Source organism: Amborella trichopoda, chromosome 2 (assembly GCF_054954075.1).
Source record: "Amborella trichopoda isolate Santa Cruz 75 chromosome 2, AtrichopodaSantaCruz75HAP2 v2.0, whole genome shotgun sequence".
NCBI lineage: Eukaryota > Viridiplantae > Streptophyta > Magnoliopsida > Amborellales > Amborellaceae > Amborella > Amborella trichopoda.
Genome location: NC_142337.1, coordinates 20,093,841 through 20,110,664, shown reverse-complemented (window position 1 = coordinate 20,110,664; position 16,824 = coordinate 20,093,841). Strand labels below are relative to the sequence as shown.

Sequence of the window (16,824 nt, the reverse complement as noted above, 5' to 3'; positions counted from 1 at the left end):
TCCTAATCCAAGTAGGAATCCTAATCAAAATAGGGCTCTTTACAAAATAATATTTTATTACGAGTTCTAATTAAACTATGAGTCCTAGTCCAAGTAGGAATCCTAATCCAAATAAGACTCAGTGCAATTAGGACCATAGTTGTTGGAGGCGGGAGCGGGATTAGTTCGGGATTCGCCGAACCGCCCTATTGTAGAAGCTTCCTGGGGTTTGGATCGGCGCGTGTACAATGAACAAGACAAGGACCGAGATCCTTAGGTTTATGGGAGCCAGATCCAATGTCAATGGGTTTGATGTTTTGACTAGCAGGAATCTAAGCTCCACTATGCAAAAAAATAAGGTTGTTAAGTAGAGCTAGTACGAGTTCCCTTGGTTAAAGAATCGAGGTTTAAGTATGTCATATAATGGGGTTCCTCTTATTTTAATAACGAGATTGTTAAAGTATAGGAATCAAAATCCTTAGCTGATTGGCTTTGAGGTCTGCCAATGCCATTTATCAGGGATCCCTTATCAAGTGCTCCCCACCCTTAGTTGTGGTGGGGTTCCTGAATTGTATTCATTGGCTGTTAAGGTGTTGTTTCAGGTTGTCAACTCATCATGTGCTGAGAGGTGTTGGAGTATGTATAGTTATATTCACAGTGTTAAGCAGAATAGGTTAAATGCTCAACGCTTCGAGTCATTGGTTTAGGTTTACTATATTGACAGGTTGTTAAGTAGACTGCTATCAAACTATGTAGAGAAGTACAAAGGATGGGATTTTCATCATGGTGATTACCACCTCGAGGATGATGTTGGGGCATTAGAAGCATTAGGCGACCGCCTTGATGCTAATGATGAGGCTCGTCAGAGTGCTCCATTACCACGGCCTGTCCCTCCCACTACATCTTCAAGCCATGACATAAGTTTGGCATCCACCATTCCCTCTAAGTCACTGGCAATCCAGAATCCTACCACTGAAGGGTCATCTTCTTTGAATGTAGTCTCCTTTGCTTCCATTGTTTTTCAAAGGCTGGTTCTCCGAAAGGGCAAGATGACAAGATGAACTGCTCTCTCTCTCTCTCTAATGTAAAAGAACTTTAAGAAGATTTTTAAAGCTAGAAATGAAAGCATATATTCTCATCTCACAACTAACAATATTCATCATTGTGATTCAAGACTCCAAATCAGTAGGAAATCATTAAAATGAGATTTTAAATGATATATATACTCTCACAACTAAGACGATTGACTTACACAACAGGACTTAATAAAAGAATGGGTCACTCTAGACTATGCCTAGTTCAAATCAAGAATATAAAATTTTGGAACTTCGTGATATGTGAAAAAGGGATTGGATTTTAACATCATAGAACCTATGATTCCTCAATTAATGGGAACTTCAAACAATGGCAATCTCTAACCTGGTATCATCTGTTAATGAAAGTAGAACCCACAAATATGGAACCCAATATTTTAATGTACCAAAACCTTGGACCATGGTTGATGGGAGCATGGATTTATTTCAAAATGTAATTGGATTCCACTAATGGATGGAATGTGGTCCCCTTTTTTTGGAAGCAAGATCCCAAAATCGAAAAACTGGGGTCCCTACAAGATCTCTTGTAGGAACCGTGGGATCGAGGTTACAGAGCCGGATCGTCACCCTACCCACACGATTCCCTTAACTATGATTAGGACTCTTTAAACAAATAATGTTTTTATACAAACTCTTATCAAACTAGGAGTCCTTGTCCAAATAGGAATCCTACTAGAAATAGGACTCCTCAAGTAATAAAATAATATTTTAAATTTAATTATTGGTGTCCCACTTTGTGTGTGTGGCATGGGGCCCATGTGGGCCACATTTCCCACCCTCGTGGCCTAGCCATAGTTACTCGAAGCTATTTCGAAACTGAATCGATTTAGGAAATGGAATTCGAGGAATCGCGACCAGCTGGAAAATTTTTGTTTTTGGAATCGTTGTCCATACAGTGGGGAACAAGATTCCTATTTTTAAAAATTGGAATTTGTCCAAAATGTAGATAGAAAAGATAGAATCGAGATTCCTAGCTCTTTGGAATCGAGTTTCCAACCAAGTTGGAGTCAACCAATATAGAATCAAGATTCCGACATCTTTGAAATTGAGAGGGAAACAATACATTTCTCTATGCCATTCATTAATCGACATGCCATACATGCACATTTACATCATATGTATTACATTATTTCTAACATCTTGGAGTTGCAATCTCTTTATTGGATCAATACAATGCATACTTGAAGGATTAAGTAGAGAACGTGGACCACCACGTTGGTTTCCATTGGTTATTTCATACCAAAAAAGATGACTATACCTTGTAGCTTGAGATTGGGTGTGAAGCTCGATTACTTTGATGCCTTGAAAACTTCTAAACATCTCTTCTCAGAAAAATGCAAAAACAAAGAAAGAAAAAAGAAGTGGTGGAACTCCGATAAATATGAAAACCAATTTCAACAAGTGCAGAATCGAGTGTTACTAATTGTGGAATTGAGAGTTAGTAAAAATTGGAAACGAGATTCTCTGAGTGTTGGAATCGTTATTCAAAAAATAAGGAATCAAGATTCTAGACTTGTATAAATGGGTTCCATGCAGATTCCCTGTCAAAATTGTTGAATAGGGGTTTTGAATTGGAATCATGACCTTCGATGAGAAATTCGAGTAGCTATGGACCTAGCCACATGTGGGAGATGGGCCCTTGACCTCCCCCCCAATGTGGATCCCGCATAAAATCAGGCCCCTACTAAATTGTAAAATATTAATTTTTTCCTTTCTAGGCTTTTCACAATAGAAAATAAATTTTTGAAAAATTTCTAAAAAAAAGTCACATATTTTAGGTCAAAACAGTATTTCTTAGGTTCTTAAAAACTTAAAAACACACATATAAATGCTTCTAAAAGTGGATTGGTACCAATAGGTTAAAAAAATGACTGTTAGAGCACTCCACCAGTGTCAGGATCCTTGATCCACAGTTGTCTTCTCAAATCAACCCAAGGGGACCCATGGTCAACAGTCATATCTGGGGCTCATGATTGGCATGTCAAAATTAGCCAATAAAGGGGGCTCTCTCTATGTGTACGCATAAGCCTCTTTAGGATTGCTTCCAAAAAATGCAGCTATCATATATACATATTTTGCGGAAGTTTTGTTGAAGAGCTCTCGCTCTCACAAGCCTACATCCGCACACATGAGACCATGAAGCTCTCCTAGCCTACAAACAACATCTTTGGCCATCTCTTTGACCTCAACAAGGGATGACCCTCTTATAAATCCATAACGATAGTGCTTATGCCTAAGGAAAAAGGTTGTGGACATGACTTGGGCATTAGACTGCCCAACCTTAGGTCAGTCAACCATAGTACACTCCCACTGAAGTGCACAAAACGATATAATTTATCATATTTACATGCTCGCATGGCCTTTAAAGGCTACAACCCCCAATAGTAGCGATATCTCTATTTAGAGCCAACAAGCACTGCAACTATATTAATAGTATAGTTGTATTAGTAACTAGTTATAAATTACAAAAAACTATTAGATTGCTTGTTATCTTGGTCTTCGAGGTGGAGATTATGATCTATATCAATGGGGACTGAGATCCCTAATAGTGCTCATTGAGGTCCCGAAAGTTAAATATTGAGATCCCATGATGATCCTTTCGTGGAGCGCTGGAGCGAGATTCGGGAGTGGTATCGCCACATATGTTGGAAGATCCTGGCAACTATGCACCTCTCTATCGGAGAAGATATAGTTCTATACTCTGATTTAGATGTGGGCTTGGAAATAGTAGATTGCTTCTTGGATTTCTATGTGACAATTGATGAACCAAGGGACAACCGAACAAGTAATATCCTATAGCAGAGCAATGAGTTTCATGCTTCTAGCACAGTGAGCATCAGTGAAGCCACTCGCTCAAGTGGGGAGTTGGTGGAATGGAAAAGATATGTCTTGAGCCACTCGCACAAGATGGGATTTGGTGGAATGGAGAAGATATGTCTTGAGTCCCTTGACAACAAATGGTTTGATACTCAACATTTAAGTGTGGATGACAGGAATCTAAGACAAATGAACTTACAATATGGACGACATAAGCCATATTTGATTGAGTCATCGTGAGGTATACAAGAATGCCAACAAGTCATCGATAGGTAGAAGGATCAGGGATCACCATCACTTTTAGAATACTTCACATTATGCTCTAATGTTGTTTTTATAGTATCTAAATCTCTTAGATGGGCAAGCCATATAAGATCTTGGGTATATTCTGTAGTCTTAGCAATAGCCTTCAGGAGTATTGTAAAATGCTAGCCTAAAAAATCACTTAAGATGTCCCATTCCTTTGTTTTTAAAGGTATTGAGAAGATCCTCCTGCATTGCTCGAACTCCAGTTAAATCATCTTATGATGTACATAAGATGAGAAATGTGCTGGCACACATGTCAAGTAAACAAGAGTACTCGTTTTAGGACTTTGAATATAATCTGCTCCATGAATAACTCTGTTAGACAGCCAAACCAAGCACTAGAAGTTAGTTTTACCCTATATGAAGCTTTTCTTCAACTGGCACATGTATTGTGTATCTGTCGAATTATATCCTGGGCGATATGTCATAGACATAGATGTTGTAGGGTATTTTTCGACACACTTGCATCCTCGATGCGAATAAAGGAGAAGATAGTCACAACTTAGGCATGTAGGTACTAAAAATGCCTGTGGACTACAGAAGCACTTCTTAAATAAATTTTGGGCGGATTTGGGCCCCAAAACGCATGTGATGATAGCATTTTATGCCCTAAGGACACCCCCCAAGTTTCGTCCCAATCCGACAAAGTTAAAGCAGATCAGGACGATATTTAGTTCACAAAGCCAGTCCTTATTATGCTAAAAAGTACCTCATAACTAGAGCTATATTGCCAAGGTCTCAAATGAGTACCAGACCACTTTCATTGAGTTCAGAAGGTCCAAAAACCCCCAAATATTAATTTTCAGCTCATTTGGACGCTTCTGGACCATTCTAGGGCTAACTTAGCCAAAATGGGTGGGTTTCACACTATTCATGCTGCCTCAATGAACCAATTTTCATTTATGGAAATTGTGTCATTCAAAACGAAATTGCCTTATGAAGGTCATAACTCTCTCATCTTCAGGCCAATCAAGCCCAAATTTCAGTATGTGGTAGGTCTCATCAACCCATACATTTTGATACAAGGCACGACCCGACAGGTTGCTCGGATTGAGAGAAATCCTAGAGAGAAGTTGGACCCGAAAACTCGTGTTGAAGAATTCCTTAAAGAAAAACACCCATTCGCTCAAGTGGCCATATCTCGAAGCCCCAACATCGGATCGCCCAAATGTGGGTCTGTTGCGACCACAACTCAGAGGGCTTCGATTTGTGGTAAAATTTACACAAGATGCAAAGACCGACAGACATCGTATTTCAAATTTACATAACCACATGTTTTTCGGTCACTGGAATCCCATCATCCGGCGACCTCCCCAATTTGGCAAGTGATCATTTGGCATCAAATCGAAGGGTTTTTATTGCAAAATGACCGCAACAACTTCCCTTGTGATTTGTTATAAAGAAAATGTCTGGAAATGCTACAGAATGAGCAAGATCGAAGATCGAAGATGACAAGTTTATTGGTTTTGGCCGGATTTTCAAAGTAAGGTCAAATGCTCGATCCAAGACTAAAAGTTGGTATCAAATCGATCGTTGCAACGAGCCCAATGTTTTCACAATGTTATCTTACCCGGAATGTCTCCTGAAACCACTAAAAATGGCCCCGAACCATGGCATTGGCATATGGTACCTTTTTGAGGGACTATTTTGCCATTTCAATGATTCTTGCTAGGGGCTAAACCTGTCATTTTTCCCCATACACGAATTCACTTTTTAAATTCACAAAATGTAATTTCAAGCAATTTCTTTCACTTTTCTTCTTCCACCCATGTTTTTTGTGGATGATATATAAGCTCTTTAGTGCATTTGTAAAGTTGTATCTCGTCTCTCTTTCCCTTGCTCTCTCTCATCACGTCTTCTCTCTTTCTCTCATCTCTCTTCTTCTCTCTCTCGACTCGCTCTCTGATGCTCTCTCTTTTTCTCTCCTCTTTTTTCCTCTCTCATCTTGTCTTCTCTCTCTCTCGACTCTGTTTCCCTTGTGCCCTCTCTCTCTTTTCTTAGACTCCTCTCCTACATCTCGATCTCTCTTTCTCTCCCCCTCTCTCGTTTCTCTCTTTCTCGTTCTTTTCTCTCTCTATCTCTTTCTTTCGCCTTCTATCTCTCATTTCTTTCCCTCTCTCCCACTCTCCTCTCATTTCCTCCTCTCTATCTCTCTTCTCTCTCTTCTATCTTTTTCTCGTTCAAATTCTCAACTCTCAACTCTCTTATGTCTCTCAATATCTCTCAAACTCTTAAAAATTTCTTTCTTTCTCCTTTGTACCTCGTATTCTCCTCTATTTCTTACCCCATTTTCGTCTCTCTTCCCTTTTTATAAAACCCCCGTCCTCTACCTTCGTTTCATCGGACTATTTGTTAGGAGGCTCTGCTGAGGTTCGTCTGGTTTGAGTCTGTCCCACAGCTCAGTTCCTCAAGTATGCTCCTAGGTATTCAGACTTTGGTCTGGTACCTTTTTTGCGTCTGGTAATACCTCCTAGGGGAGGTTATGTCGGTAGGTTGTCAGATTGACAAGTGGTCATTTCTCCCCCTTTCTGTCTTCTCCTTTTCACTTTCTATCGCATCTTCTTCATCTTAGCACCCCCCCTTTTAATATTCTTAAACGCATTTTTCTAAGGACAAGTCAGGGTCTTTCGACCCCGTCATCTGGCCATCGTATGTACGTGTGTTTATAAGCTGCAGAGTAGGGAAAGGGAGCCAAAGCCAGATCGAGCCATAGCATCGCGATCTAAGAGTGTGGCTCGCATGCCCGAGAGTGTCAACCCACTGTGAGGTAGGTCCCGTCTCACACCCCTAATTCTCTCGCTTTAGTTGGTCCCTACCCGCATTCGCAAGAACACCACGTGCACTGCGGTTTCCGAGAGTGCGATCTCAGACTGGGTCCCCCTTACAGCCCCCCACGCATCCGAAACCGACAACACTATCCTTGGATCGCCATTTAGAAAGGCATTCTTGATGTCCATCTCGAATATATCTCACTTCTATATTGAAGCAACAACAACCTAGATCGTAGAATTAGCTATTTTGGCTACTAGGCAAATGTCTCTTCATAGTCGAAGCCATACTCCTGTTTTGTGCCCTCTCATGCCACTAGGCATGGCTTATACCGATCAAGAGTGTCATCAGGTTTGAGTTTTATGGAGTAAACCCATTTGCTTCAAACTTTACGTGCTCCTTTGGCATTGGTATCAGATCTTGAGTATGATTTAGTCAAAAGCTTCAATTTCCTCCTGCATAGCCTGCCTCTAGCATAAGCGCTCAGTTGCCTGTTTATAAGAGAGTAATGGGAGCAATATCTAAGGAAGCTACCTATGAAGAAACATGAGATGCATGGCGTACTACTACATCAGAAGTTGTGTTTGAAGTGTACAGTTGAGGAGGATTTGACACTGGTGAAGGGTCAGAGGATATAGTAGGTACAAAAAACACTAAGATCTAACCCTGGTGAAGGGTCAGAGGGTACCACTGTTGGGACAGTTCTTTCCCTTTTAGAATAGGTGCGGAGAGGCTGCATATGGTTATCTGGTGATGGAGACAAGGAATCAAACAATTTAGACAAAAATGGGAGTATTATATGAGGATGGAGAGGTGTGTAGATAAAAAATAATGCATGTGTTCAAGAATGGTAATGTTGCAAGTGATACACAATTGATTTTTCACAAGTGTATAACATTTATACCCTCTTTGAGTGTCATAGGACCCTAGAAATACACATTTAACAGTCTTTGCTCAAAGCTTATCACATTCATTATCAAGGAGGAGCATAGTTGCCGGAACTGTGGGGGTAAGGCCACGGTCCCACCTTAGGAACTCGATCCCGTGGTTCCTATAAGGGATCTTAGAGGGAGCTGGATTCAGAGAAATAGGGATCTCACTTCCTATAAAATGGGATCTTGGTCAACATGCTTGTAGGATCTCTCCAAGGAGAGGAGCTATACAATTAATTTAACTACTGCTGCTCTCCTTGGTATTATAGATTTATTTCTTTAGAATATGTTAAATTGTGGTGTATATTACATCATGGTATGCTAGAATTATGCTAGTGAAAAAACTACATTTTAATATCATAGTAAGCCAATTTATGCTATTATTAAAGTATATTATAGTAGTAAATTGGAGTACCAAAACCATGGATTGGTAATAAGTTAAAGTGTATGATAATGGTCAAGCGGGCATTGGCTCGATCCTAATTTTATCATATACTGTTAATTGACCTTGTTTCTATATAGTGGAGCTTAGATCCCTCCAAGTCAAAACCTCGATCCCAATGACATGCGATCTCGCTTCCAGTTATCCTAGGATCTAGCTTCTTAACTTGTTGAATGTAGACGTCAATCTTAACCCAGCGAGCTTCCACCTTGTGGTGATTCACCACCGTTCCCGAACTAATTCCGCTCCCGAAACTGCTCCTGCCTCCAACAACTATGAGGAGCAGAGTATAGCAAAGTAAACAAAAACCTCTATGGTACTCATATTAGGCTTTTGTTGAAACAAGCACTCAAATGGGGTATGAAGTTTCACTAGGCATTCTATTAATCAATATATAGTTGTATGGCATGCTTCAAGCCAATATACTAGGAACCTGAGAGTGATGCATTTGTGCTCTGCAAGTATTTCTGATGTGTGATTCTTTCGCTTTGGAATGCCATTCTGTTTTGGGTATGAGGGCATGGACTTTGATGAATGACGACTATGGTCCAATAAGAACTCTTGAAACTCTCGTGTGGGATATTCTCCGCTTGAATCTGATACAGTATCTAGATGTGCTTATGAAATTGTGTTACAATCATGGCATGAAATTGTTTAAACACATGTCAAGTTTGATAATTGGAAGTTTCAGATCTAGAAATTGGAAGTTCAGTTTCCTGTAGCATTTCCTTGTTAACAAGAAGTGCTATAAGAAACTGGCTTTAGGAAGTTCTGGGTTTTCAAAAAAGTACGAGCTTGCAACCTCCAAGCTTGCCATGGAAGTTCCCTTGTCTCATTTTCTAGGAAGTTCCCCTCTTCTTTTTTTCCTCTTCCCATGTCCTTTCTCTCTCCCGACAACTCCTTTCTATCTAATGATGCCCTTTCTCTCTCTAACTCTTCTCTGTAATTGTTCCCTTTCTCTCTACCTCTCTTTAACCATGCATGTCTTTAATCTCTCTCTTTCTAACTGTGCCCCTTCTCTCTCTCTCTAAATACTTTCTCTAACCATGTCTTTTATCTCTCTAATGTTCTGCAACACTCGTTTCTCTATCTAGCACTCCTTGCATCTAACCCTTGCCCTTTCTCTCTTTGACATCTCTCTCTAATTGTGTTATTTCTCTCTCTAACATGTCCTTTTTCTCCCACTCTAAGTTCAGTCTCTCTCATCACTATTTCTCTCTAACTCCATTCTCTAAATGTGCCTTTTCTCTCTCTAACCTCTCTCTTTAACCTTATCCTTTCTATCTCTAAGTCATCTCTAATTGTGCCCTTTCTCTCTCTTACTCCATTCTTCTCTAAATGTGCATTTTCCAACTCCTTTCTTGCTCTAATCATGTCCTTTCTTTCTCTAATCATTCTCTATCTCTCTTTGATTCTCTCTCCTCTATCACTCTCTTTGTGAAATAATGAAGCCTAATCTTTGTGAAGCTTTATTAAGTCACGGTGAAGTCTAATCTCATGTTCGAGAACTTCCAGACAGGTTATCAAACAAGTATTCAAGAAATTACAGATATCAACGGTTCCTGCTTCCAATAAACTAGAACTTCTAGATTCTAAGAAATCCCCAGCTTCCAATTACCAAATATGCAAACTTCGGACTTTGATCTTAAGAAATACACCCATGTAAATCTTGTACAATCATCAATAAGTAAAACAAAGTGTATTTCCCAGTCTTAAATGGAATGGACTTTGGTGCCTCTCACCCTCAGACATCACTACGGATAATATGTAAACGTGCACTAGTATGAAAATTATGAGAATGAAAAAGCAATGTATGGGATTTTGTAGCACAATAGTTGGGATAGGTAAAACTCAAAGTGGAATTCCCTCATCAAATTTATTTGTAATAGTGGCAGAAGAAAATAAATTAGCTAGCCTATGATTATGTAGATAATCTTGGCAATAATGCCGTAGGTTCCAAACTTCAATTACACTCTTAATATCATCATACTAAACAACAGGAAATAGGTTCAGCCTATGGGAAATCAAGAAGAAAGACTGTCCATGTCTACACCTTTGTTTAGTTACCTTCCTAGGTTGAAGATCGTGTACCAAACATCCAGAGGAGTGAAATCAGATAGCACAACAATTTGTAACAGATATTATATTCGCAGTGAGTTTATAGGAAAATGGATAGGGATCCAACACTAAAGATTGGAAGGAGAGAGGAGAGAGTCTATGGAGAAAACGGACAGGGATCCAATACTAGATATCTGGAAGGAGAAACAAGAGTCTATAGGGAAAATGGATAGGGAACCCACAATAGAGATTGGAGGAGAGTTTCCAACGGAAGCATACACTTTTTGATTACCCTTATATTAGTTTAAGTTTATAAATTGATGTAATGTTTTTTTAATATTTTTGTTTTACTATTTTCTGGACTTTAGGTTTGGGGTTGTTTTTTTGAAGAGTAAAGAAATTGTTTATTGATCTTGTGAAGAGATCTTTGCGGTGGGCTCCCTTGCAGATTTTGAGTGAGGGTATGTTCTCCCCTCCATAACCTCCATTTATTATTATTATTGTTATTATTTTTATTAGTATTTTTATTTCTTTTCCATCTTCCTTGTATCAAGTGGTATCAGAGCTTCTCCATGCATTAGTTGATATCAAAGCCTTGAGAAGGGGAGACAGATTAGGATTCAATATAATATTGAGGTAATCTGTGAGCCTTGAGAAGGAGAGACATATTAGGATTCAATATTATCTAGAATATTGCGGTAATCTGTGAGGTGTTGAGAAATAATCTGAGTCATCTGTCTTTAAGATCAGCCATCATGATTTAGAGAAGATATTTACGAACCTTATCCCCTGACATTTGACCCATATCCGCTTTAATCTATTTAGACAGGTTCTTTTTAATATTTTTATTTTGCTATTTTCTAGATTTTAGGTTTGTGGTTGTTTTTTAAAGAGTAAAGAAATTGTCTTTTGATCTTGTGACGAGCTCCTTGGGTTGGACTCCCTTGTAGACTCTAAGAGAGGATATATTCTCTTGTTTATTTATTATTATTATTTTTGTTTATTTCTGTCCCATCTTCCTTGCATCATAAATGCACTACAAGACTGTAGTTTAGATGGGCATATGACATGGGCACTAAAGACTAACTGAACTACCCCCTTGCAATGTTTTCTTATAGGGCCTACCCTTCGTAACACATCTTACATGCACACACTTCAACACTCCACCTCTAGTTAGAGCATAGTAGGTTTGGATGCCTGTTTTCACTACGAGCTTTTGTGAACAACGGCTACTTTGCAAACCTTCTTAGAAGAATCATTCTACGAAAAGCATTTGTGAACATTAGCTATTTATCTTGCTGCTCATGGAGGGAGGCATGGTGAAGTCAATGGTCAGTTTTGAGAAATTCTTTACGGGAAGATACATCAATTTCATTTATATGAGAAAAATCAAGATCTGTTGATATAGCTCTTGTACTTCCAAACTTGAATTATTGTTAGAAACATTGTTCCATGGGCGTCTATGAGGGGACCCTACTCATGGGTATTGCACATTCTTATTGACAATTTTTACAAATGTTTATGTTTTGATGTCACTTTGACACCCATAATGCAAAGCCAATAAACTGACAGATTATTTGGCTAGAGATGGGTTTTCAGTAATTTCATCCGCAATCACCCAGATCTCTTGCTGAAATGGTCCATTGTGCATTTCTGTATCCTTCTTGCTTTTCCCAATCCACATTACGATTCTTACATATGCTTTACACAGTTATGAATTTTGACACTGTAAATCATAAAATGAAAAGCATCAGCTAATTCCCACAAGTCTCTTATGTAGTATCTCCTTGACAAAACTCTTCTTTGTTAACAAATGACAATTGATCATAATATGTTTTGTTTTCGTGTTCTAAAACACCATTTGGGTAAGGTACTCTACACCTGCCCGCCCCTGCCCGACCAGAGCTACTTGGGTAAGTCTGCTTGAGACTTGCCCAAGTCATGTCAGAGCCATTGACAAGGGGCCAAAAACATAAAAAGAGTAAATATTTTAAAAAAGGGTGTGGTTTGTATAGAGCTGAGGCTCTAAACAATTAAAGTAAAGCACACCTTCAAATAGTAGCGAGAAATGTGGTTTCAATATTGGAAATCTTTGTGATTGCCTTAAAATGTATTTCCATCTTTAATTATTAAATTTAAAGCTTAAAAAATAGTGTAGATTGAGCAAATCTATGAAAACTTGAAAACCTTGAAAATTGACGGTCCAAAAATGCATTACAAGATGCACTATTTCCAAAACTTGAAATCCACTTTTTTCTCATGTCCATGCATCTTGATGTCAAGATGATCAATTTGAGGATATCTGGGCATCAAAACAACCTCTTCTAGTGAAATTTTTGAGGTGGGCTCGAATTTGATTGTTTAGTTACCTCATCTGCATTTGAGCCAGGATGAGTTGTCTATGATTTTATATCTCCCTCTAGCCTAGATATTAATATCACAGGCTTTGCAACCTTATGAATCTCTATCCATTTTCTAGTTTACATCTTGGTAGCCTCATTCTGATATTCCTTATTCTCATCAATTGGGCTGCACCTATTCTCCTCTCTCATCCTCTTATGTTTGATAATGATCTCAGTATTGTGCTGCTTCACTGCCCAACTTTCCTTGCTTCTAGAATTTCAAACTTTCTCATAATTTCTAGAGTATATCTATGGCCTTTATGGTTATCCTGTTAATCATTACCTCAGTCATCTTTCTTGTCTTTCTCCTCTTGTGTTCCTGTTTACTTGTCTTCATTACCCAGATACTACACAAATTTCAGGTTCAATCACACCTCAAAAGCCCTAGATGGCCTTTGAATACCACCTTTCATCTTTTGGAAGTGCCCTGTCTTGTTCCTACATTTTGTCAAATCATTTAACCATACAATATACACTATTATAAGAATGAGGGTTCTCGTCTGCTTTCCAGATGATGGTGGTGTTAATCTTGATAACTATGTTATTCTGAAGGTTGCATTTATCCATATTTCTTCTTCAAGATGCATATGAAGATCATTTAGTTTGTGGTTTCTCTTGGGCCTGGTTATTCTTTACCAAATTGCAAGGCAATTCCCATAATTGTTTTTTGGAACAGTTGCCTTGTTTTGTGTCAGGTGATGATAAACTAGCGTTCAGAGGAAACACCAGGGCGTGATTCTAGGAAATTTACACTGAAAAAATATCTAGTTGTCTTGTGTGGAAGGGGCAGAAATTAATGAGTAATAGGTCTCATTGGTAGTCTCCAGTAGTGGCATCCATTTCCCTTCTATTTTGGTGTACTTTCCCTTTTATTTATTCCTTTGTATCTAACTCTTGTTTTCAAGAGGGTGACGGCATTGAAAAGGTTCAGTTTCCAGAATCAAAGATTGTTCCCCATGCCCCATGCAAACCAACATGCCCAAATGTGCACAGAAATCCTATGCTATTATAACTAGTTTTCAGCTTCTTGTGTGACATTGGTCGGAAGTATTCTCATGATTAGTTTCTGTCCCGTTAAATAAATTTGAATTATACACTTCTTTCTTTTCGACTTCAAAAGTGTTGGAAATTTAATTTGTTTAATTTTTTTTATCAGCAGGAAATTTATTGTTTACTGTGGGAGCAATTATAGATATTCTGAACAGAATGTTATCACTTAAAACATTAAAATAAAGACATAATATTGAAAAGTGTAAGCCATTGCCGCATACCGTAAGAATTGAAAGGTCGGTCAAATTATGAGGCCTGAAATAAGGGAAGTTAGGCTGTGCATTTAATTGATATTTTAATGAAGAAACAGAAAAAAACTGGAATATCAGAAGGTGATGGAGATACGTCACTTCGTATTTGCAGATTTCCCGGCTCCCCATCCAGCACGCACGTGCTGCCAGGCTGCAGCCCTTCCGGCGGGTTGTAAGGTTGAAATCGAATGCATTGCGGCTCTTTAGCTTTATACAAAGGTGTCCCCCTCCTCCCCTCTTATATTTATTTAGCATGGATACTGTCTTCCGTGTATACTAATCTGCTGTCTTGAGCTGCCTTAAACTAGTAGTGAATGAGAAGGGTGTTACAATGCTTGCACTTGGAATGAATTGATGATTAAAGTTAATACTTTTAGTTAAAGTGATCCCTGGCAGACTTGTTTCCCTTAACGTTTTGGTCCATCTGATGGCTTGTTAATAGGCAAAAGACTTGCGAGGTGTAGTGGGCTCCAATGCCGGGAGGCTTTTAATGTTGGGCTATTTGAGTTAGTGGTACTGTACTTTCAATTGTTATTGCTAAATAAAGCAATGAAAGAATCCATTGTTACTGCTAAATAAAGCAATGAAAGAATGCTGATGTTGAAATTCTGTTTAAGGAATATGGCAAATGTGGATTAGTGCTGGCCACCTTTTCGTGGTTTGGCAGTCACCACTTGCTGCAAACTCTCTCTCACACTCTCACATACACCCACACCCACACCCACTATCCACATATACCCATACACACCCACAAAGTGCAGGTTCAATGTGCGGAATACACGGACACAGTGAGAGCTGCTATTTGTTCAAGTTTCCCATATTTAGTGAAGGTGTGGTTTGCATAAGGTCACAACTTTAAATAGGCACACCTCCAAAATTTTGGTGTAAATAATTCTTATGATGGTGTAAGAATCTATTTTTGTCTCTAATTATAAAATTTTGAACTAAAAAAATAGTTCAAACCAAACAAATATATAAACGCATGAAATTTTTGAAAATGGGTGATCAGATATGTGCAGGATGTATTATTTTTTGGACTTAGAAATCTTTTTTTCTTCATATCTATACATCGTGATGTCGAGATGATAAATTAGATGTTTTTCCAGTATGAAGAACTTTTTTCGAGGGATTTTTTAGGTGCGCCTTAATTTTACATTTTAAGATAACGTTATATAAATTTTCCTTTTGTGAAATTAAGTCGTTCCAGTTCTATCAAAACTTCGGCGGTTTACAATGCTGATCGCAATTCCTATTTTACAACAGAAAACTGCACGTTAGCATCAAAGTTTCCAAAAATAACCTTGCCTATTCCCTGACATCGAAATGAATTATATCATATTGGGAAAGTATTACTGAACACCCTTTTAGTTTTCTGTAGTTTGAAACGTACCAGTTGGGACTGAAGGGATGTGTGAAGCAATTGTAGGAAGTCCTGAGTGCGTGAATCATTGACAGTATATACGAATATAATTATAGTGCCATAGTCCATTATTCATGCACATTGGCCATAAGACTCAAAAGTCCAGAGGTCTAATGGCTAGTATTTGGATCCCAAATGAAAAGCAAACATGGATAGAATTTATATGCTTTGCAATTCAATCGGTCAAATTACGTTGTAAAGGAGTGTTAAAAAATTGGAAACCCTATCAATTGATCATCTTGCGTTAAGATGTATACATACAAAAAAAAAGAGAATTGTTAGCCCTAAAAACAGTATATCTAGTAACCAGTTATTTGGACCGTTAATTTTCGAGAGATTTTTAAATGTATATAGATTTGTTGATCTGTTTGAGAATTTAAAATTTCATAATTAGGATTGAATATGGATTTTCAAGCCATCATAAGATTTTTTACACCGGATGAGTATCTTTAGGCAAAATTTAGAGGTGCAAGTTCTATACATAAGGCACCTCTTACAAACCTCATCTAGTCAAGAAAGAGTCGTGTCAACCAAAAAATAAATAAATAAAAATATAAAATAAAAAAAAACTTTGCAATTACATGGCTAAGTGTTAATTTGTGCTTATCCATACAATGATGATGACCTCAAACTAGAAGAATGGACCAATATGCCCCTAATATCGTTTTTTTTTTTTTAATGTTCTCAGTTACTTTTATTAATGTAAGGAGAAAAGCTCCAAAACTACAAAAGCGAGCACTCTTTACTTCCAGGGATAATCCATCTTGACTCACAAACTCAACAATAACCCTAACTCGAAAGGTTCATACACCCCCAACTACATAAGACCCCAACAAAACTCCACGAAGCACTTCCAAGATCTCTACCGCCTACCCAAACTACTCAATTGACACCCCAAATTCGCCTTTACTACTGCATTGACCTCAATCAACGACAAGGTTGGGCTGGCGTGAAGCCTACAATGAAATGGCATCCAAAAGAAGAACAAGCAAAAGCTTGCGGGCATACAGGAGGGTGCAACGGCATACAACCATCGCAATAAAGAGGGACAAAGATAGGTCAATGAAGAATTGGGTGAGAATGAGAAGGAAGGGGAGAAAGTCAAGAGACATGCTAATGTGCAGAGTGGAGGGAACAAAGAAAGAGAGGGGGGGGGGGAGGATGCCAACTCTAGCTACTCCCTAAAGCACTTTTATCTAATTGCACATATGAATTTCAAGCACTTTTTCCATTAATAAGCATTTAAGGTTCCATTTAACTCTCTCTCTCTCTCTCTCTCTCTCTTTTGCTCGCTTCTTTAATAT

The 16,824-nt window shown here is 38.4% G+C and overlaps 1 protein-coding gene across 3 annotated transcripts in view; it reads left to right on the top strand.

The window, feature by feature from the left end:
• The window catches only part of LOC18445654 (uncharacterized), a 50,652-nt gene extending 35,868 nt beyond the window's left edge, over positions 1 to 14,784 (top strand). For 2 of the 3 annotated variants that reach the window (XR_016049382.1, XM_011629296.3), the window contains 2 exons: positions 14,213 to 14,319; positions 14,543 to 14,784. Coding sequence is in view for 1 of the 3 variants with exons in the window: in XM_011629296.3 (XP_011627598.1) it covers positions 14,213 to 14,307 (95 nt within the window). In the remaining 2 variants the exon portion in view is untranslated. Of the gene's footprint in view, positions 1 to 10,765; positions 10,859 to 14,212; positions 14,320 to 14,542 lie in introns of those variants that run through there. The other variant, XR_016049383.1, reaches the window with a different exon arrangement.
• The last annotated feature ends 2,040 nt before the right edge of the window (positions 14,785 to 16,824 follow it).